The sequence below is a fragment of the Hyla sarda genome, chromosome 2 (genome assembly GCF_029499605.1).
Source record: "Hyla sarda isolate aHylSar1 chromosome 2, aHylSar1.hap1, whole genome shotgun sequence".
NCBI classification, from domain to species: Eukaryota; Metazoa; Chordata; class Amphibia; order Anura; family Hylidae; genus Hyla; species Hyla sarda.
In genome coordinates, this window is record NC_079190.1 from 315,590,576 (window position 1) to 315,615,129 (window position 24,554).

General features: G+C 42.0%; 1 protein-coding gene across 9 annotated transcripts in view; it reads left to right on the plus strand.

The window, feature by feature from the left end:
- NAV1 (neuron navigator 1) overlaps nucleotides 1-24,554 on the plus strand; it is a 526,544-nt gene that overhangs the window by 431,344 nt on the left and 70,646 nt on the right. For all 9 annotated transcript variants that reach the window (XM_056557725.1, XM_056557730.1, XM_056557732.1 and 6 more), the window contains one exon: nucleotides 17,875-18,029. In XM_056557725.1, the coding sequence (XP_056413700.1) occupies nucleotides 17,875-18,029 (155 nt within the window). The remainder of the gene's footprint in view (nucleotides 1-17,874; nucleotides 18,030-24,554) is intronic.

Here is a 24,554-nt window from a genome sequence, read left to right on the forward strand (position 1 = left end):
TAATTCCTGGGTCTTGTTTATTGTATTTCTTTTGGGTTTATGGAGTTCCTCTGTATTTTTAATTTTTTTTTGCTTATTCCATACCCTGCTCACACTTAATTTTTAAAAGAGGCCCATTTAAAAGGTAAAAAAAACATCCACTAGGCTTGCTAGCCATAATGACCCAGATTTATCGAACTGTGTGAGAGATAACAAACAAAGCATAAAGGTGGTCGGCACTACCTATTCCAATCTGGACTCAATAGCAACGGGATATACGCCTGGTACACACAGCTACTAGGGCAATCCACGTTCAGCTGTGCTCAATCCACAAGGAAGCAGATGCATCAAAGGATATATCCAAAGAAAGAACAGGATGGCACTTCGCAAATGGATGCAATAAGATTTATTCACTTACGAACATCAGCAGGTGTAGGGATACAGAGAGGGAGCAGACAAATGAAACAACGTTGTTTCGCGGTAACACACCGCTTCTACTGGTTCCTGCACAGGTTGTCCTCAAGCCACACCTCTAAATACCTGGAAGCTTAGAGGAGGGGAGAGGTAAATTAACCCTTGAGGGCAACCTCAGTGCAAACGCTAGAGACATCACAGAAATGTATATTTTACACACATAATCTTCATCACGTGATATCCCAAAAAAAAACACAAGAGGAAAAACAATAGCACATATACACATAAGACCAATTAGATCTAAAATATAGAAAAAATCCTAAACATGCATAAATACATTAGTACATCGTAAAGAGAACATATTAATCATTGAACACACTTAGATCTTTCCTTTCATTCATTCCCAGTGGACCAAGAGCCTGAGTTCTAATAATCAAATTGGTTTCTTGTTTGAGTAAAGCCGCATTCACCACTCCACTGTCCGGCCTGGTCTGAATACGCACCAAACCTGCAAAATTCATATGGGATGTGTCACCGCCGTGACACTCCCGCATATGATGGATCAAGCGTGGAGAACCTTTTCCAGTTGTAATCGATCTTACATGTTCGGCAAAACGAATATACAAGGTCTAATCGTCTTGCCGATGTAAAACAGATCACAGCTACATTTTATTGCATACACCACCGATTTTGTACGGCAAGTGATGAACTGTTTAATCGACCAAAGTTCTGCTCCTAACTTCACTTGTTGTCCTGTTAGTAACTGTGCACACCATTTACAACTACCGCAGCAGTAGTTCCCATACGATTTAGAACTTTTCAACCAATTCTTCTCTGTATCGTCGGTTAGATCTAATCTACCCTTCACTAGAAGATCTCTCAAACTCTGTGTTTTTTTGAATGTTACTACGGGTTTTTCCTTACAAATATCCCTGAGTAGTTCATCCTGAGTTAAAATATGCCAAATATTGAGAATGGCACTTCGTACCACTCTTTCCATGGTGCTAAAAGAAAATGAAAAAACAAAACGTTTCTGCTTCACTGATTTATTTCTGTAAAGAAGATCACGACCTTCAGTCTTAGTTTGTTTCTTTTTGGGTTGTAGCAACAATTCCTGACTAAGTGACTGAGCTCTGGAATAGGCTTGTTGTATCAAATCCTCTGGATAGTTCCGTTCCCGCAAACTAACCATTAGTAACTGTGCCTGGGATTTTAAGGAAAATAGGTTACAATTAATTCTCCGTAGCCTAACAAACTGGCCATATGAAAGGGAATGTTCTACATAGGGAGGATGGTAGCTATGATAGCTCAACAGGGAGTTGAGTTTGGTAGGTTTACGATAGCTTTTAACTTCCAATTCACCAGAGCTAGTGTCCAACTCAATATCCAGAAAATTATTATCCACATCACGCACCCTCCCATAGGATTGCATTGAGGGGGCGGAGCGTGACGTCACACGGGGCAGAGCCGTGATGTCACAACGCTCCGTGATCGACAGTAATCAGACCCGGAGCGAACACGCTCCGGGGACTGATTTAACGGTTTGCAGCGTGCAAGATCATGGGATCCCCAGCGGCGGGACCCCTGCGATCAGGCATCTTATCTCCTATCCTTTGGAAAAGGGATAAGATGTCTAAGCGCCGGAGTACCCCTTTAACCTATTAGTTTTGTTTCATTTCTATTCTTGTTGTTTAGGCTACTCTATTTCCGTTCTTTGTTGTCTTTTTATCCCCCACTTTGTTTTCCTATCTGCCTCTATTTCCTGTTTCTTGCTGTGCTGAAAACTACAAATCCCAGCATGCCACGTGCCTTGCTGGTTTAGGGAGGCTCCTTTTTTTTCTTTTTTTTTCCCACCCTTTACCCACCATACTATTTTCCCGGGTTGGCCACCTTATACACAGCACACTAATATAATCAGCCCTGTTTGGGATACACTGGCATACACACACAAAAAGGACTACAGCTCCCAGCATGTGTCATTCAGGAGTCTTCAGTCTGTGGTATAACACCAGCATGCTGCCTCTGTAGTCTCCTGGGGGTTGTAGTTCACCACACCTCTATAGGGCATACACCAGTGTTTCCCAACCAGGGTGCCTCCAGGTGTTGCAAAACTCTACTACGAGCATGCCGGACAGCAAAAAGTTGTCCGGGCATGCTAGGAGTTGTAGTTTTGATACAGCTGAAGACACCCTGGTTGGCAAACAATGCACTTTGTTTGTAATATACTAAATAGGCTAGGCCAGTGTTTCCCAATGAGTGTGCCTCCAGCTGTTGCAAAACTACAACTCCCAGCATGCCCAAAGGCTGTCAGGGCATGCTGGGAGTTGTAGTTTTACAACAGCTGGATGCACGCTGGTTTGTAAACACTAGCATACACACACATAACAATGACTACAACTCCCAGCATGTGTCATTCAGGAGTGCCCCCCCCTTCACACACAGAAATCATCCCTAGTCCAAGATGTATTCCCCTGCAGTCTATACATCCCCAGCCCGTGCACTTTATCTTCCCCTTTAGATAACACTCTTATCTTCTCTGTCTTCTTTCAGTGCAGACCTGCGTCCTCAGAAGACAGTGCAGGGGAAGGGGAGATGAGGAGCTGTGTATGTCCTCTCTCTCCCCCTGCTCTGGCTTCTTTCTCTCATGCACACCTGCGTCCTCCGGGAGGGGGAGATGAGGGGATGTGGCTTATCTCTCGTGCAGTTCTTAAACAACAGAGAAAAAAAAGCCCTGATATGTTGTCCACAGCCTAATCCTAACATGTGGACAACAGATAAAGATCCAACACAGAACTACAGAACTTCCTGGCCCAAAAACAGGTAAGAAAATGCTACACAAACTACACAAACATGTAATACATGTCAATTGCAAAAACATGAACATTAAAAGAAGAAGCAATATAGCCAAAAATCTTAACCACCGGAGTACCCCTTTAAGTAATTAATAGAAACAGAATGTGTCGGCAGATAAGAACCATTTGGCCCATCTAATCTGCCCAATATAAGTAATTAAAACCAGAGCACTGAAGATATGCCAAGCAAGAAAAAGGACAAGCAAGTTATAAGAGCCTCTAAAGCCCAGTCAGTGAAAAAAGGAGATAAGACATTCTTCAGACATATAAATGAAAAAAGGAAATTAAAACAAGGAATAACTAAATTAAAAACAGAAGAAGGAAGGTATGTAGAATAAGATAAAGGACTAGCCAACTGCCTCAATAAATAGTTCTGTTCAGTTGTTACAGAAGAAAATGAAGGAAAAGAACCTCAGTTAGGGAGGAAGACTAATTAATCATTAGATGCATGTGTCTTTAAAAAGGAAGATGTTCTAAGTCAGCTGTCTAAAGTTAAGACAAAGAAGTCACAAGGGCCTGATTAAATACACCCAAAAATATTAAAAGTGCTTAGAGGTGTACTAGCAAAACAATTTTCAAATTTATTTAACCAATCACTGGTAACAGGAGATGTTTCAGAAGTTTAAAATTAGCAAATGTTGTTCCCATGAAAGTTAGTAGGGAGGAATCAGGCAACTATAGGCCAGTAAGCATGGCATCAATAGTGGGGAAATTAATGGACACCATACTAAAGGATAGGATTGTGAAACATCTAAAATCTTATGGATTGTAAGATGATAAAGCAACATGGTTTTACTTCAGGGGCATCATGTCAGACTAATCGTATTGTTTTTTTTTATTTTTTTTATTGTTGACTAAAATAATAAATGGCGGAGCAGTAGACATCACTTATCTAGATTTTAGTAAGGCTTTTGACACTGTACCACATAGAAGACTTATCAATAAACTGCAGTCTTTGTGCTTGGATTCCCATATTGTTGAATTAATTAGACAGTAGCTTAGGGACAGACAAAAGAGGGTTGTAGTCAATGGAGGATATTCAGAGCAAGGTCTTGTTACCAGTGGGGTACCTCAGGGGTCTGTAATGGGATCCATTTTGTTTAATATCTTTATCAGTGATATTGCATAAGGTGCCTATGGTAAGGTGTGTCTTTTTGCTGATGACACAAAGATTTGTAACGGTTGATATTCCTTTTTGAAAAGGATTTGGGTAAACTTGAGGATTGGTCAGAACTCTGGCAACTAAAATTTAATGGGGATAAGTGCGAGATAATGCACCTGGGACCCCACTGCTGACACAGACATAAAAAAGCAAGACTACATTTTGTCAAAATGAACTTGAGTAAGCCAATATCCTTCTGGAAAAACGTCTTGTGGACAGATGAGACCAAGATAGAGCTTGGTAAAGCACATCATTCTACAGTTTACCGAAAACTAAAATGAAGCCTACAAAGAAAAGAACACAGTACCTACAGGGAAATATGGTGGATGTTCAATGATGTTTTGGGGTTGTTTTGCTGCCTATGGCACTGGGTGCCTTGAATGTGTGCAAGGCATCATGAAATCTGAGGATTACCAATGGATTTTGGGTCGCAATGTACAGCCCAGTGTCAGAAAGCTGGGTTTGCTTCCAAGATCTTGGGTCTTCCAGCAGGACAATGACCCAAACATACGTCAAAAAGCAGCCAGAAATGGATGGCAACAAAGCGCTGGAGAGTTCTGAAGTGGGAAGTAATGAGTCCAGATCTAAATACCATTGGAACACCTGTGGAGAGATCTTAAAATTGCTGTTGGGAAAAGGCGCTTATTGATGGTTATAAGAAGCGACTGATTTCAGTAATTTTTTCCAAAGGGTGTGCAACCAAATATTAAGTTAAGGGTGCCAATAATTTTGTCCAGCTCAAATTTTGTCACCGTATTAACCCTTTTAACTTCTTAAGGACCCTTGACATACGCGTACGTCATGACACCCTGGTACTTAAGGACCCATGATGTACGCATACGTCATGGAGCATTCCGGTCCCCGTCGGGTGGGGATCGGACCGGGATGTCTGCTGAAATCATTCAGCAGGCATCCCGTGCAAACGCCCATGGAGGTCATCAGACCCACCCATGTCGGTGATCAGCGCATATCGCAAGAGAATTCACACTTGCGATTTGCGCCTATTCTGGGTCATACGGGTCTATGGTGACCCGGAATATAAGGGGGATCGCGGTTATCCAAGACACCTACGATCCTCCTGAAGGGATAGGAGTGAGATGGCAGGGGTGCCACCTCTCCTTCACACGGGAAGGTTTACAGTAAGTTTCCTGCTTCAAGTATGAGCTGCGGCAAATTTTTCGCCACAGCGCAAATTTCTAGCGGGAAGCTCACCGTAAACCTCTGCCAGTGCGAACGTATCCTAAAAACACTACAGTACACTACACTAGCACATAATAAAGGGTAAAACACAACATGTACACCCCCTTACACTGTCCCCCCTAATAAAAATGAAAAACTTATTGTACGGCTGTGTTTCCAAAACGGAGCCTCAAGCTGTTGCAAAACAACAACTCCCAGCATTTCCGGACAGCCAATGACTGTCCAGGCATGCTGGGAGTTTAGCAACAGCTGGAGGCACCCTGTTTGGGAATAACTGGCGTAGAATACCCCTATGTCCACCCCTATGCAATCTCTAATTTAGTCCTCAAATGCGCATGGCGCTCTCTCACTTCGGAGCCCTGTCGTATTTCAAGGAAACAGTTTAGGTCCACATATGGGGTATTTCCGTACTCGGGAGAAATTGCACTTCAAATTTTGGGGGGCTTTTTCTCCTTTTACCCCTTATGAAAAGGAAAAGTTGGGGGCTACACCAGCCTGTTAGTGTAAAAAAATAAAACATTTTACACTAACATGCTGGTGTTGCCCCATACTTTTTATTTCACAAGTGTTAAAAGGAAAAAAAAAGACCCCCAAAATTTGTAACTCAATTTCTCCTGAGTACGGAAATACCCCATATGTGTGCGTTAAATGTTCTGCGGGCGCACAACAAGGCTCAGGAGTGAGAGCACACTATGAGGCCTAAATTGGTGATTTGCACAGCGGTGGCTCGCTTTATAGCGGTTCTGCGGTTCTGACATAAACGCAAAAAAAGAAATACCCACATGTGTGGAAACTACACCCCTCACTGAACGTAACAAGGGGTATAGTGAGCCCTAACACCCCACTGGTGTTTAATGAAAATCCTTAAAAGTTGGATGGAAAAATAAAAAAATAAAAATTTTCACTAAAATGCTGGTGTTACCCTAAATTTTTCATTTTCACAAGGGAAAATAGGAAAAAAGCCCCCCAAAATTTGTAACTCCATTCCTTCTGAGTAACAAATACCCCATATGTGGATGTAAAGTGCTCTGCTGGCGAAAACTTGTCCGGAATTGAAGGCCACGTGTGTTTACAAAGCCCCCATAGTGCCAGAACAATGGACCCCCCCCACATGTGACCCCATTTTGGAAACTACACCCCTCATGTGATGTAATAAGGGGTACAGTGAGCATTTGCACCCCACAGGTGTCTGACAGATTTATGGAACAGTGGTCCGTGAAAATGAAAAATGGACATTTTCATTTGCACAGCCCACTGTTCCAAAGATCTGTAAAACGCCAATGCGGTGTAAATACTCACTGCACCTCTTATTAAATTATGTGAGGGGTGTAGTTTCCAAAATGGGGTCACATCTGGGGGGGCCCACTGTTCTGGCACCACGGGGGGCTTTGTAAACGCACATGGCCCCTGACTTCTATTCCAACCAAAGTCTGTCTCCAAAAGCTCAATGGCGCTCCTCCACTTCTGAGCAATGTACTGCGTCAACAGAGCACTTGACATACACACATTGGGTATTTCCCTACTCTGAAGAAATGGAGTTACAAATTTTGGGGGTCATTTTCTCCTATTACCCCTTGTAAAAATGTAAAATTTTGGGGAAAAACTGCATTTTAGTGAAAAACATTTTTTTTTTTATTTACTCATCCGACTATAACAAAAAGTCGTCAAACACCTGTGAGGTGTTATGGCTCACTGTACCCCTTGTTGCGTTCCTTGAGGGGTGTAGTTTCCAAATTAGTATGCCATGTGCTGTTTTTTTTGCTGTTCTGGCCCCATAGGGGCTTCCTAAATGGGACATGCCCTCCAAAAACCATTTCAGCAAAATTCGCTTTTCAAAAGCCAAATGTGACTCCTTCTCTTCTGAGCATTGTAGTAATTTTGGGGGGCATTTTGTCCTATTAAGCCTTGTGAAAATGTTAAATTTGAGGGAATACCAACTTTAACGAAAAGTTGTCAAACACCTGTGGGGTGTTAAGGCTCACTGGACCCCTTGTTACGTGCCTTGTAGTTTCCAAAATAGTATGCCATGTGTTTGTTTTTTTTTGCTGTTCTGGCACCATAGGGGCTTCCTAAATGTGACATGCCCCCCGAAAACCATTTCAGAAAAACTCACTCTCTTTGGCCACCTGTCTCTCATTTAGAATTTTTGCAGTTTTTATTACTTTTTTACAGATTTTATTAAGCCCCTTGTACTGTTTAACCCCTTAAGGACCAGGCCATTTTATACCTTAAGGACCGGAGCGTTTTTTGCAATTCTGACCACTGTCACTTTAAACATTAATAACTCTGGAATGCTTTTAGTTATCATTCTGATTCCGAGACTGTTTTTTCGTGACATATTCTACTTTAACTTAGTGGTAAAATTTTATGGTAACTTGCATCCTTTCTTGGTGAAAAATCCCAAAATTTGATGAAAAAAATGAAAATTTTTAATTTTTCTAACTTTGAAGCTCTCTGCTTGTAAGGAAAATGGATATTCAAAATAAAACATTTTTGGGTTCACATATACAATATGTCTACTTTATGTTTGCATCATAAAATTTATGAGTTTCTACTTTTGGAAGACACCAGAGGGCTTCAAAGTTCAGCAGCAATTTGGAAATTTTTCACAAAATTTTCAAACTCGCTATTTTTCATGGACCAGTTCAGGTTTGAAGTGGATTTGAAGGGTTTTCATATTATAAATACCCCATAAATGACCCCATTATAAAAACTACACCCCCCAAAGTATTCAAAATGACATTCAATAAGTGTATTAACCCTTTAGGTGTTTCACAGGAATAGCAGAAAAGTGAAGGAGAAAATTCACAATCTTCATTTTTTACACTCGCATGTTCTTGTAGACCCAATTTTTGAATTTTTGCAAGGGGTAAAAAGGAGAAAATTTTTACTTGTATTTGAAACCCAATTTCTCTCGAGTAAGCACATACCTCATATGTCTATGTTAATTGTTCGGCGGGCGCATTAGAGGGCTCAGAAGGGAAGGAGCGTCAAATGGTTTTTGGGGGGCATGCCGCATTTAGGAAGCCCCTATGGTGCCAGGACAGCAAAAAAACACACGTGGCATACCATTTTGGAAACTAGACCCCTCAGGGAACGTAACAAGGGGTAAAGTGAATCTTAATACCCCACAGGTGATTCACGACTTTTGCATTTGTAAAAAAAAAATAAAGATGTTTTACCTAAAATGCTTGGTTTCCCAAAAATGTTACATTTTTAAAAAGGATAATAGCAGAAAATACCCCCCAAAATTTGAAGCCCAATTTCTCCCGATTCAGAAAACACCCCATATGGGGGTGAAAAGTGCTCTGCTGGCACACTATAGGTCTCAGAAGAGAAGGAGTCACATTTGGCTTTTTGAAAGCAAATTTTGCTCTGGGGGCATGCCGCATTTAGGAAGCCCCTATGGTGCCAGAACCGCAAAAAAAAAACACATGGCATACCATTTTGGAAACCAGACCCCTCGGGGAACGTAAAAAGGGGTAAAGTGAACCTTAATACCCTACAGGTGTTTCACGACTTTTGCATATGTTAAAAAAAAAAAAAATTTTACCTAAAATGCTTGGTTTCCCAAAATTTTTACATTTTTAAAAAGGGTAATAGCAGAAAATACCCCCCAAAATTTGAAGCCCAATTTCTCCCGATTCAGAAAACATCCCATATGGGGGTGAGAAGTGCTCTGCTGGCGCACTACAGGTCTCAGAAGAGAAGGAGTCACATTTGGCTTTTTGAAAGCAAATTTTGCTCTGGGGGCATGCCGCATTTAGGAAGCCCCTATGGTGCCAGAACCGCAAAAAAAAACCACATGGCATACCATTTTGGAAACCAGACCCCTCGGGGAACGTAAAAAGGGGTAAAGTGAACCTTAATACCCTACAGGTGTTTCACGACTTTTGCATATGTTAAAAACTTTTTTTTTTTACCTAAAATGCTTGGTTTCCCAAAATTTTAACATTTTTAAAAAGGGTAATAGCAGAAAATACCCCCCAAAATTTGAAGCCCAATTTCTCCCGATTCAGAAAACACCCCATATGGGGGTGAGAAGTGCTCTGCTGGCGCACTACAGGTCTCAGAAGAGAAGGAGTCACATTTGGCTTTTTGAAAGCAAATTTTGCTCTGGGGGCATGCCGCATTTAGGAAGCCCCTATGGTGCCAGGACAGCAAAAAAAAAACACATGGCAAACCATTTTGGAAACTAGACCCCTCGGGGAACGTAACAAGGGGTAATGTGAACCTTAATACCCCACAGGTGATTCACAACTTTTGCATATGTAAAAAAAAAAAAAAAAAAAAATTTTTTTACCTAAAATGTTGGTTTCCCAAAAATTTTTGATTTTTAAAAAGGGTAATAGCAGAAAATACCACCCAAAATTTGTAACACAATTTCTCCCGAGTACGGCGATACCCCATATGTGACCCTAAACTGTTGCCTTGAAATACGACAGGGCTCCAAAGTGAGAGCGCCATGCGCATTTGAGGCCTAAATTAGGGATTGTATAGGGGTGGACATAGGGGTATTCTACGCCAGTGATTCCCAAATAGGGTGCCTCCAGCTGTTGTAAAAGTCCCAGCATGCCTGGACAGTCAGTGGCTATCTGGTAATACTGGGAGTAGTTGTTTTGCAACAGCTGGAGGCTCCGTTTTGGAAACAGTGGCGTACCAGACGTTTTTCATTTTTATTGGGGAGGGGAGGGGGGCTGTGTAGGGGTATGTGTATATGTAGTGTTTTTTACTTTTTATTTTATTGTGTGTTAGTGTAGTGTAGTGTTTTTAGGGTACAGTCACACGGGCGGGGGTTCACAGTAGTTTCTCGCTGGCAGTTTGAGCAGCGGCAGAAAATTTGCCTCAGCTCAAACTTGCAGCCGGATACTTACTGTAATCCTCCGCCCATGTGAGTGTACCCTGTACATTCACATTGGCGGGGGGGGGGGGGGGACATCCAGCTGTTGCAAAACTACAACTCCCAGCATGTACGGTCTATCAGTGCATGCTGGGAGTTGTAGTTTTGCAACAGCTGGAGGCTCCGTTTTGGAAACGGTGGCGTACCAGACGTTTTTCATTTTTATTGTAGGGGTATGTGTATATGTAGTGTTTTTTTACTTTTTATTTTATTGTGTGTTAGTGTAGTGTTTTTAGCGTACAGTCGCACGGGCGGGGGGTTCACAGTAGTTTCTCGCTGGCAGCTTGAGCTGCAGCAGAAAATTTGCTGCAGCTCAAACTTGCAGCCGGATACTTACTGTAATCCTCCGCCCATGTGAGTGTACCCTGTACATTCACATTGGGGGGGGGGGGACATCCAGCTGTTGCAAAACTACAACTCCCAGCATGTACGGTCTATCAGTGCATATGCTGGGAGTTGTAGTTTTGCAACAGCTGGAGACACACAGGTTGTGAAACACCGAGTTTGACAACAAACTCAGTGTTTTGCAACCAGTGTGCCTTCAGCTGTTGCAAAAGCTACAACCCCCAGCATGTACGGACAGCGGAAGGGCATGCTGAGTGTTGTAGTTATGCAACAGCCGGAGGCATACTACTTTGGCTGGGGATGCTGGGGATTGTAGTTATGCAACAGCTGGAGACACACTGGTTTGCTACTTAACTCAGTGTGCCTTCAGCTGTTGCAAAACTACAACTCTCAGCAGTCACCGACAGCCAACGGGCATGCTGGGAGTTGTAGTTATGCAACCAGCAGATGCACCACTACAACTCCCTTGTGGTGGTCTGCCTCCTCCTGTTGCATAACTACAGCTCCCAGCATGCCCTTTTTGCATGCTGGGAGCTGTTGCTAAGCAACAGCAGGAGGCTGTCACTCACCTCCTGCTGCTGCTTGATCGCCGCACAGGTCAGTCCCGCCGCCGTCGTCGCTCCTGGGGCCCCAATCCCAACATTAACGCAGGGGATCGGGGTCCCCAGCACCAGGGGTGCACGTCCCGCTCACGTCCTCCGGAAGAGGGGCGGAGCGGGTGCGGGAGTGACACCCGCAGCAGGCGCCCTGATTCGTCGGCCGGTAATCCGGCCGACGAATCAGGGCGATCGTGAGGTGGCACCAGTGCCACCTCACCCCTGCAGGCTCTGGCTGTTCGGGGCCGTCTCTGACGGCCCCGATCAGCCAGTAATTCCGGGTCACCGGGTCACCGGAGACCCGATTGACCCGGAATCGCCGCAGATCGCTGGACTGAATTGTCCAGCGATCTGCGGCCATCGCCGACATGGGGGGGCATAATGAAATCGTTCAGCAGGCATCGGGCACCGACTCCCCTCCGGCTAGCGGCAGGGGGCCGGGAAAGGACAGGACGTACTCCTACGTCCTCGGTCCTTAAGGACTCGGAAATGGGGGCATAGGAGTACGTCCATTGTCCTTAAGGGGTTAAATGTTATACCTGACCCATCAGCTATTTTTTTTTGTTGTTTATTGCTCTTTTAACATCATTTGTCAGCCATGTAGGATTTAGTTTTAATTGTTTATATTTGTTCCCCTTTGGTATATACTTAGCTGTATAGTTATTTAGAGTTGATTTAAAGATGTCCCATTTACCTTCTGTATCAGTATTTGACAACACCTCCCCCCAGTCTATGTCCTGTAGTGCAGCTCTCAGCCCAGGGAAGTTTGCCTTTTTAAAGTTATATGTTTTTGCCTTCCCCGCCTGTCTTTGTTTTCTACATTTTAAGTAAAAAGTAACTATATTGTGGTCGCTATTACCAAGGTTTTCCCTCACAGTTACATTACCAACCAGCTCTGCGTTGTTGGAAATGATCAGATCCAACAAGGCATCACTTCTTTTTGCGTCCTCCACAAACTGGCCCATAAAATTATCCTGCAATAAATTTAGGAATTGTCGCCCCTTTGTAGTTTTAGCCAACCCCGGACCCCAATCTATATCTGAATAGTTAAAATCTCCCATTATTACCACTGTACCTGCCCGGGTGGCCCTCTCTATTTGTTTATGCAGCCGACCTTCTATCTCTTCAGTGATATTAGGGGGTCTGTAGATTACACCAAATATTATTTTATCAGTATTTCCCTCCTTTTGTAATTCTACCCACAGTGATTCCACATCCGCAGAATCATCACACACATAGATTACTATGCAGAGAGTATAAGTATTGTGTCCGTAGGTGATGTCAGGATTCGGATGTCACTGCGCATGTGTCCAGAGCGGAGGCCGCGACGTAAACACAAGAAACGTCAGGCCGTCCGCTCCCTGCACATGCGCCGGGGGAAATAAATGGACGCGCGTCTATTCCCTTGCGCATGCGCCAACTAGAAAAGATACTAATGATGACTGCATCGGCAGGATGAATGAACAGACTAGTGACAGCGATGTATACTGTATCTCTACTTCATTATAAGCCGATACTTATGTTCCGAGCTATCTGTGAAGAAGAAAAAGTGGCCTGAATAAAATTAGTCCGGCTAAGAGTCAAACTTAGATATAGTGTATACTAATTTTAAGCAGTATGCCATGATTTAGAGTAATAAAAAGGGGGGATATATGGTGTGGATATATTAAATTGCATATATAGTATATACAGTTAGATAAAAAGCACATGCAATATAAATATATATAAAAAAAATATATATAAATATATATACAGAAAAACCATATATAAAACACATATAAAATATGGTAAATACAAATATGAATGTAAATATAAATAAAATAATCATTCTAAAAGTTATAAGGGTAATTCTTGAGAGGAGAGGGAATACAGAAATGGGCTATTAGCTGGGGTACTGTTGGGCATGTATATACAGATATCTATATATACATATATATATAACCCTCCTGGATGCTCAGGGATAAATTCTATTACCAGCAACATGTCCAAATATGTAGACATACTGTTACAGAAGTATGTTGTGAAATTTAAATCGTATCTGAAGGGCACCCCCTCTCTAATTGAGAATCTCAAGGAAGTGGAGTGGCAACTTGGGTATAAGTGGGCCACATTAGATGTGTCTGCACTATATTCAAATATCTCACATGATCAGGGTCTGAAAATGATAGACGACACCCTAAAAGACGACCCCACTATGCCAAGCGAACAGAAGGAGTTTGTCCTCAATTGTATCAGATTCATCTTGTATCACAACTATTTCACGTTCGAAAAAAAGATATAGCAACAGACCCGTGGAACCGCAATGGGTACCCGCTTTGAGCCCGCGTTCGCAAATTTATTTATGGGCGCATTTGAAGCAGTATACATCCACAGTGAACATCGATGGATAGATAAGATCAAATTATACAAGAGATATATAGATGATCTGCTTTTTATTTGGAATGGGACAAGGGAGGAATTCAAGGATTTCACTGAACATCTTAACAATAACCATTTCAACATTTCACTCACTGGACGGTGTGATGACCATATGGAATATCTGGATCTTGTACTTTCCAACGAAAAGAATAAAATCATAACAAAAACATTCTTCAAGAAAGTGGATTGCAATAGTCTGCTATCATATACAAGCTGCCATTACAGGAAGTGGAAGACCAGTCTACCATACGGCCAGTTCCATCGGATAAGGAGGAATTGCACTAAGAAAAAGACTATCAGATCCAAAGCAATACCATTACTAATTGTCTTCTAGAAAAAGGTTACCCGAAAAAAATTGTGAAAGCAGCTTATCAGAAAGCACTAATAGGAGATGGAAATAGAAATGAAGAAAGTAGGAATGACAGGGAGATCCAAGAAGAAAGAGGGAATGAAAAAAGAAGAAAAAGGGAGAAGAAAATTCTACAGAATACAAGCACAACTTCATTACAACATACACCACCAGGCATAATACCATTAGACAGATACTGGAGAAAAACTGGAAGATCCTTTTAAAAGACCCGATCCTGTGCAAACATATACCCGTAAAACCACAATTAACCTTTAGAAGAGCAGCAACCATAAAAAGCATAGTAGCTCCAAGTAGGCTCAAAGATATTACAGCCACTCGGAGATCCTTGGAAAAAACACCAGGCACCTTTAGATGCCGCAGCCACCTTTCTAAATGCTGCTCTAATATCAGGCATGGGACCACAGCCTTCAAAAGTAAGACTACTGAAGAAGCATTCAAGATAAAACATAAAATAGATTGCTCCACCACATATGTTATATATATATATTGGAATGTGAGTGTAAGTTGCAATATGTGGGCCGTACGAAACAGCAACTTAGAGCAAGAATGAACAAGCACTGTTCCAATGTTCAAAAAGGATTTATGTTCCATAGTATATCCCGCCATGCTAGGGAGGCACATGGAAATGACTTCTCAGTATTTAACCTTATAGCCATTGAGCACATTCCAGTTACGGTTCACAATAGATTTGAATGCCTACAACATAGAGAGTCGTACTGGATCTACAAATTAAATACCATGAGACCTGCAGGTCTCAATGAAAGTATAGATATGATCCTCTAAAAAAAAAAAATCTATTTAATATCTGAAACAAATACATTGAGAAGACAAGGGATACTTATTCTCAGTTAGCAATATATATCAAACTATTTTATTGAGCACTCTTTTAGTGATTATTAATATTAATTTTTATTTATTTATTTTTCATGTACATGTGTATATATGTACCGTATATACTCGAGTATAAGCCGACCCGAGTATAAGCCGAGACCCCTAATTTCAACCCAAAATCCCAGGAAAAGTTATTGACTCGAGTATAAGCCTAGGGTGGGAAATACCTCATCCCCCCCTGTCATCATCCAGACCCGTCATTAACATCCTCATCATCATCCCCTTGTCATCATCCCACACATCCCCCCTTCATCATCCTCTTATCATCCCACACATCCCCCCTTCATCATCCCCTTATCCCACACATCCCCCCTTCATCATCCCCTTGTCATCATCCCACACATCCCCCCTTCATCATCCCCTTATCATCCCGCACATCCCCCCTTCATCATCCCCTTATCATCCCACACATCCCCCCTTCATCATCCCCTTGTCATCATCCCACACATCCCCCCTTCATCATCCCCTTATCATCCCACACCCCCCCTTCATCATCCCCACCCCCCTTCATCATCCCCACACCCCCCCTTCATCATCCTCTTCTCATCATTCGCCCTCAGTGGTCTTCAACCTGCGGACCTCCAGAGGTTTCAAAACTACAACTCCCAGCAAGCCCGGGCAGCCATCGGCTGTCCGGGCTTGCTGGGAGTTGTAGTTTTGAAACCTCCGGAGGTCCGCAGGTTGAAGACCACTGCGGCCTTCAACATCATCCAGCCCCCTCTCACCCCCTTTAGTTCTGAGTACTCACCTCCGCTCGGCGCTGGTCCGGTCCTGCAGGGCTGTCCGGTGAGGAGGTGGTCCGGTGAGGAGGTGGTCCGGGCTGCTATCTTCACCGGGGGCGCCTCTTCTCCGCGCTTCCGGCCCGGAATAGAGGCGTTGCCTTGACAATGACGCAGAATTACGTTGGCAATGAACGCACCTCTGCGTCGTTGTCACGGCAACGTGACTATTCTGAGGCCGGGCCCGAAGCGCTTAGAAGAGGCCTCCCCGGTGAAGATAGCAGCCCGGAACACTATCCCACCGGACCACCTCCTCACCGGACAGTCCTGCAGGACCGGACCAGCGCCGAGCGGAGGTGAGTACTCAGAACTAAAGGGGGTGAGAGGGGGCTGGATGATGTTGAAGGCCGCAGTGGTCTTCAACCTGCGGACCTCCGGAGGTTTCAAAACTACAACTCCCAGCAAGCCCGGACAGCCGATGGCTGCCCGGGCTTGCTGGGAGTTGTAGTTTTGAAACCTCTGGAGGTCCGCAGGTTGAAGACCACTGCGGGTGGGGGAGTTCACTCGAGTATAAGCCGAGGGGGGTGTTTTCAGCACGAAAAATCGTGCTGAAAAACTCGGCCTATACTCGAGTATATACGGTAAGTATATATATGTATATATAGATATCTGTATATACATGCCCAACAGTACCCCAGCTGGTAGCCCATTTCTGTATTCCCTCTCCTCTCAAGAATTACCCTTATAACTTTTAGAATGATTATTTTATTTATATTCATATTTGTATTTACCATATTTTATATGTGTTTTATATATGGTTTTTCTGTATATATATTTATATATGGTTTTTTTTATATATGTATTTATATTGCATGTGCTTTTTATCTAACTGTATACTATATATGCAATTTAATATATCCACACCATATATCCCCCCCTTTTTATTACTCTAAATCATGGCATACTGCTTAAAATTAGTATACACTATATCTAAGTTTGACTCTTAGCCGGACTAATTTTATTCAGGCCACTTTTTCTTCTTCACAGATAGCTCGGAACATAAGTATCGGCCTTTTCCGAGCTACCTATATGCTTATAATTAAGTAGAGATATAGTATACATCGCTGTCACTAGTCCGTTCATTCATCCTGCCGATGCAGTCATCATTAGTATCTTTTCTAGTTGGCGCATGCGCAAGGGAATAGACTCGCGTCCATTCATTTCCCCCCGACGCCGTCATCACTAATATTTTTTATAGTTGGCGCATGCGCAGGGAGCGTACGGCCCGACGTTTCTTGTGTTTACGTCGCGGCCTCCTCTCGGGACGCATGCGCAGTGACATCCGAATCCTGACATCACCTACGGACACAATACTTATACTCTCTGCATAGTAATCTATGATTTAACTTACTGATATGTAGCTCTCACTAGAAAAAATGTACTGAATGTATTTGATACATGTTTTTATGTATTTTCTTACATTTTTCCTGCAACACGATCCCCCACCTCCAGGGGGCGTGGCTTATCTATCTGTTGGTGCCAATTTCCTTTATAAATACCGTGTATGCATAGATACAAGCTTGTAAGCCATTTTACCTGATGAAGAGGCATTGTAGCCTTGAAGCGCATTGTTATACGGCTTAATAAAGAAATCACCTACTTGAAACATCTCCTGCAGTGGTTTGCGCTACCAATACCGGTCTTTTTCCTGTGATCATTCATCCACACACAAACTGAGGACAGGTGTGGTGATGTTTTTTTATTCCTGAATTACCCATTAAAGCAGCTGATGTTTTTTAGATAAAATAGACACAGAACAGCACAAACACAGGGCAACAAAATCTCTGTTCAGGAACTGGAAGGAGTTAATGTTTGATCATTGAATATGTCGGTTATGTCTCCACAATTTAATCATGTGTACAGATTGTATGTTATACACTTTAACTGTATACCTACTTTTCTAATGTATGGGCAGCATAATGGTGAACAAACCTGTTGATGTGTCTAACTTTTACCTTACTTTAATAGGATCTACAACTATATTTGTCCAACTTGGCAAACCAAATTGACCGAGAGACAGGACCTTGTGATGTCCCTTTAGTCATTTTACTGGATGATGTTAGTGAAGGTGGAGCCATTAGCGAATTGGTGAATGGGGCCTTGACCTGCAAATATCATAAGTGGTAAGGGACAATTGTAAAACTGTATCTAGACTGAACTGTTTGTAAAAATACACATTATTTCTAATAACTTAAACATGTTCACCTTTGACAAACCATGTTTATAAAACTAATCTATAAAAGATTATTAACCTTAGATATCCCCTAATAGCAGTAGCCTCTTTTAGCTTAATGCCACTCCAAAAATGTTCAGGAATGGTTTGAGGAACATCACAATAAGTTAATTTATTTAACTTTGCCTCCAAAGTTTTTAGATCTCAACAGGATTGAGCTTCTGTAGAATGTGCTGGAAAAGCATTTCCAATCCATGGAGGCTCCAACATGCAACTTACATGATCTGCTGCTAACATCTTGGTGCCATATATCACAGTACACCTGGGCAAGCAGTGTTTACATATGTAGCATGGTTGGCAGCTTGACGTAACATCCCTCCTATTTTTAACTTATCCTGAGATGAACTTATACTTACTGCTAGTTGTAGTTCCAGTGGCATTTCAATTTTTTTCCAAACAGGAAAATCTTGTTCCTGCACTGTGTTGGGGAACTTTAAGGGCAACCTAGAGTCTGTTAATCACAGGCCATGGGGAGAGGTTGTTGGGTGAAGACATGCATTGAAATAGGTTTGCAGTGTACACCACAAATGGCTACGTTGTTGCCATATGTATTTTATCATTTATATTTAACGGAGTACTCTGAGATAGGGAAATTTATCCCCTATCCTAAGGTCCAACCCATGATCTCCCATACAGCACCCCGGCCCTCTGCATGAAAAGAGCTGAGCCTACCAGTGCACAAAGCACGGGTCAACATGCCTCCTCTATGTACAGTCATGGCCGTAAATGTTGGCACCCCTGAAATTTTTCAAGAAAATTAAAGGACAACTGTAGTGCTAGACTTTTATATATCCCTGTGCCCAGGCCTCAAAAACAAAATAAACTTTAACTCCCCTTCTTACGAGCCCCATTGGTCCAGCACAGGCCTCATGGTCCAGCAGTACGAACCTCGTTCAACTTCCTGGGGAAGGGTACGCTGCAGAGCCGTCGGCGTATCACCGGCCGCAGCGATGTCCCGCCCCGGCCGGTGATAGGCTGAGCCCACTGTCATGTAAGAAGCCGGCCAGAGCTCCTTACATGACAGTGGGCTCAGCCTATCACCGGCCGGGGCGGGACATCGCTGCGGCCGGTGATACGCCGATGGCCCTGCGGCGTCCCGGTCCCCAGGAAGTGTAAGGAAGTTAGCAATGCCGGACCGTGAGGCCTGTGCCGGGCCAATGGGGGAACAGGGATATCTATAAAAGTCTGGCACTACAGTTGGCTTTTAAGTATTTCTCACAGAAAAGGATTGCGGTAACACTTTTTGCTATACACATTTATATTCCCTTTGTGTGTATTGGAACTAAACCAAAAAAGGGAGGTAAAAAAGGAAATTGGACATAATGTCACACCAAACTCCAAAAATGGGCTAGACAAAATTATTGGCACCCTTTCAAAATTGTGGAAAAATAAGATTGTTTAAAGTATGTGATGCTCCTTTAAACTCACCTGGGGCAAGTAACAGGTGTGGGAAATATAAAAAAACACACCTGAAAGCAGATAAAAAGGAGAGAAGGTCACTTAGTCTTTGCATTGTGTGTCTGTGTGTGCCACACTAAGCATGGACAACAGAAAGAGGAGAAGAGAACTGTCTGAGGACTTGAGAACCAAAATTGTGGAAAAATATCAACAATCTCAAAGTCCATCTCCAGAAATCTAGATTTGCCTTTATCCACACTGCGCAACATTATCAAGAAGTTTGCAACCCATGGCACTGTAGCTAATCTCCCTGGGCGTGGACAGAAGAGAAACATTTATGAAAGGTGTCAATGCAGGATTATCCGGATGGTGCACAAGCAGCCCCAAACAAGTTCCAAAGATATTCAAGCTGTCCTGCAGGCTCAGGGAGCATCAGTGTCAGCGCGAACTATCCGTCGACATTTAAATGAAATTAAACGCTATGGCAGGAGGACCCCACTGTTAACAGAGACTTAAAAAAGCAAGACTACATTTTGCCAAAATTAACTTGAGCAAACCAAAATCCTTCTGGGAGAACGTCTTGTGGAGAGATGAGACTAAGCTTTTTGGTAAAGCACATCATCCTATTGTTTACCAAAAACGGAATGAGGCCTACAAAGAAAAGAGCACAGTACCTACAGTGAAATATGGTGGAGGTTCAATAATGTTTTGGGGGTGTTTTGCTGCCTCTGGCACTGGGTGCCTTGAATGTGTGCAAGGCATCATGAAATCTGAGGATTACCAACGGATTTTGAGTCACGCTGTACAGCCCAGTGTCAGAAAGCTGGGTTTGCGTCCGAGATCTTGGGTCTTCCAGCAGGACAATGACCCCAAACATACGTCAAAAAGCAGCCAGAAATGGATGGCAACAAAGCACTGGAGAGTTCTGAAGTGGCCAGCAATGAGTCCAGATCTAAATCCCATTGAACCCCTGTGGAGAGATCTTAAAATTGCTGTTGGGAAAAGGCGCCCTTTCAATAAGAGCGACCTTTAGCAGTTTACAAAGGGAGAGTGGTTCAACATCCAGGCTGAGAGGTGTAAGAAGCTTATTGATGGTTATAGGAAGCAACTGATTTCAGTTTATTTAATTTTTTTCAAAGGGTGTGCAACCAAATATTAAGTTAAGGGTGGCAATAATTTTGTCCAGCCCATTTTTGGAGTTAGTGTGACATTATGACCAATTAGCTTTTTTTTCAATACACACAAAGGGAATAAACATGTGTATAGCAAAACATGTGTTACTGCAATCCTTTTCTGTGAGAAATACTTCAGAAGTGCCAACATTTACAGCCATGACTGTATCTCCATGGGAGAGCCGGGGCACTGTATTCGGGTATCTCCAGCTCTCCTTTAGAGATGCATAAAGGGGGCGTGTGGTAAAAGAGATTTGATGGGGTCCCAGCGGTCGGACTCCACAGGATCTGACACTTATCCCCTATCACAGGGTGCATCAATGCCTCGTTTGATAGCAGCTTCCTGACAGTTACTACAGTTAAATTTACTGTTGACTAAAACTCCTAAATCTTTTTTCTTTTATGAAATCTGGTCAAGAAAAATTATAAAAAATGTATGACCTTTATAAGTTGCTGAAAAATAACAAAACTGTACAATTCATTTCTAAAATAATATATCTATAAAATATTAGGTATTTTATAAAAAGAGATTTATTGGTTACAGTTAGTAAACATATTACTCTGGAAGATAGAACCTCATATGAAATATCAAGAATGGGCAAACACCTAATCTTTTAGATTTATAACAAAAAGATGTGATATGTAAACCTCCACCCACTTCTAATTCATTAGTACATCTCTGATTGGTACATTTTTAAAGGTACAATACAGTGAAAGATATATAATCTATGGTATTCCAAATTTGAAGGAACATTTTACAGGAATATTATCAATTTCATTAGTGTAGAAAAAGGATAAATAATGGTTAACACAATGGAGGACTGTCCTCTGTTGTGTTAACTGTATTAAAGAGCTTAGTATCATCTGCAAAGATTGACACTTTACCTTACAATCCCTCTACTAGGTAATAATAAGTATAATATAAAGAACAGGACTCAGAACTGACCCCTGACGTTCCCCACGTGTAACAGTTACCTAATCATAGTATATACCATTTATAGCCACCTTCTTGCACACATATTTTCCTCCAGCCCATTCTCATTTTATGTACCAATATTTTTTGTGGCACCGTATCAAATGCTTTGGTGAAATTAAGATATTTGACATCCAGCAATTACCCCTGGTCCAGTCTGGAGCTCACCTCCTCATAAAAGCTGATCAAGTTAGTTTGACAGGACCGACCCCTCATAAACCCATGCTGATATAGGGTCATACATTTATTTTTATTAAGATCTCTAAGAAAACTCTCAAACAATTTACATACAATGATGGTTAAGCTGACCCCATTTATTCTTTTAATTACATAAATAGTAAAAGCTTAAAACTGAAAGTGTTAATACTTTAAAAAGTTATGAGGGAGGAATTACAGACTGTGATCAGGAAAAAGCGTATACATTAAACGAATATGTTGTTACTTTCTCAGGTCAAAGACCTAATCCAGAGCATTACTTATAACTTTCCATTTTCAGAGGGACAATTAACTAACTACCTTGCAAACATTCTAACAATGAGCTAACTTATTAATACCACCATACCATAACTAAATAACACCACAATTTAGTAACTAAATAACACTACCAAAACAAACTGACTGAAGAATACCATCATACTGTTGCAAATAGAAATGGTATGTGAAGACCAATATTATCAGATAAAGGATGCAAAGCTGAATAAACAACAATTAAATTCAGTGACTCACAAGTGTCATCTTTTCCAGCAGATTCCAATACAAATTTCCCATACTGCATACCCCTTTAACACTCCTTTACTGTTGTTATCATTTTTGTTGTTCCTACTACTGGTACTCTTATTGGCCCCAGTAGTGTGGCTGCTCTGCAGCACATTGTCCCCAAATACTGTATATCATACATATAAAAAGCATTGCTGTGCTTTCACCTTTTGCTTCCATGCTTAATGCCTTGCTTGTCCCCATTACTTTTGCTGGCAAGAACGGCACAGGTATTCCCACAGTTTTGGTGTAGTGAAATCCCTATATACTCTATAATGCAATATTGATGACAGTTGTCTCAGATTGCAATACAACACATCTAAGTATGCAACTAATTGTTGCAATGTTTTTTTGTTTAAATGTGAACGGGGCAATACTGTGGCTGGACTCTTATGGGCCTATAATACTTTTGCCAATGTAATATTGTGTTGAGATGGCTGTAGGGGAGTTATACAGGTTGGGCCATTTATATAGATACACCTTAATAAAATGGGAATGATTGGTGATATTAACTTTCTGTTTGTGGCACATTAGTATATGTGAGGGGGGAAACTTTTCAAGATGGGTGGTGACCATGGCAGCCACTTTCAAGTCGGCCATTTTGAATCCAACTTTAGTTTTTTCAATAGGAAGAAGGTCATGTGACACATCAAACTTATTGGGAATTTCACAAGAAAAACAATGATGTGCTTGGTTTAATGTAACTTTATTCTTTCTTGAGTTATTTACAAGTTTCTGACCACTTATAAAATGTGTTCAATGTGCTGCCCATTGTGTTGGATTGTCAATGCAACCCTCTTCTCCCACTCTTCACACACTGATAGCGACACCGCAGGAGAAATGCTAGCACAGGCTTCCAGTATCCGTAGTTTCAGGTGCTCCAGAATGGGCAAAACAAAAATTGGAACAGGACCCTCAGTTTACGCAGAAGATTTTGTTCAGTGATGAGGCAAACTTTTATGTGAATGGTGAAGTTAACAACAAAACCACCGCTATTGGTCTGACACTAACCCACATTGGATAGTTCCCTCCAAAACTGTTGGAACACAAAAATTTATGGTATGGTGTGGTATATGGGGTACAAAGATAGTGGGGCCATTCTTCATCAATGGAAACCACATGGCCACTGGATATGCGAAATTGCTGCATGATGATGTGTTTCCCTCTTTATGCACTGAAGCGGGCACGTTCCCTGAGTTTTCCATCAAGATGGTGCACCACCACATTATGGGTGTCAGGTCCGAGCATTCCTAGATGAACAGTTTCCTGGAAAGTGGATTGGTCATCTTGGGCCAGTTGAATGGCCCCCAAGGTCTCCCGATCTGACCCCCTTAGACTTTTATCTTTGGGGTTATCTGAAGGCAATTGTCTATGCTGTGAAGATACGAGAAGTGCAGCACCTGAAACTACAGATACTGTAAGCCTGTGCTAGCATTTCTCCTGCGGTGTTGCTATCAGTGTGTGAAGAGTGGGAGAAGAGGGTTGCATTGACAATCCAAGACAATGGGCAGCACATTGAACACATTTTATAAGTGGTCAAAAACTTGTAAATAACTTATGAAAGAATAAAGTTACGTTAAAACCAAGCACATCATTGTTTTTCTTGTGAAATTCCCAATAAGTGTGTAACATGACCCTCTTCCTATTGAAAAACAAAAGTTGGATTCAAAATGGCCGACTTCAAAATGGCCGCCATGGTCACCATCCATCTTGAAAAGTTTCCCCCCTCACATATACCAATGTGCCACAAACAGGAAGTTAATATCACCAACCATTCCCATTTTATTAAGGTGTATCCATATAAATGGCCTAACCTGTACATGCAATAAATGGAGTCAGACTAGGCCTTGACCATTTTGGGAGTTAAGGAAATGGGCAGAGGCTGTACAAGACTATTTTGCACCCTAGGCAAAACCAGAAGCCAAGGAGGAAACAATAAAAATGCAGAGATTAAAATTTGCTGTGTTCTTAAAGGGGTACTCCAGTGGAATACATTATTATTATTATTTTTTTTTTTAATCAACTGATCTAAAGGAAATTATTTTCTTTTTGAATTTTCTTTCTGTCTGACCACAGTGCTCTCTGCTGACACCTCTCTCCATTTTCGGAACTGTCC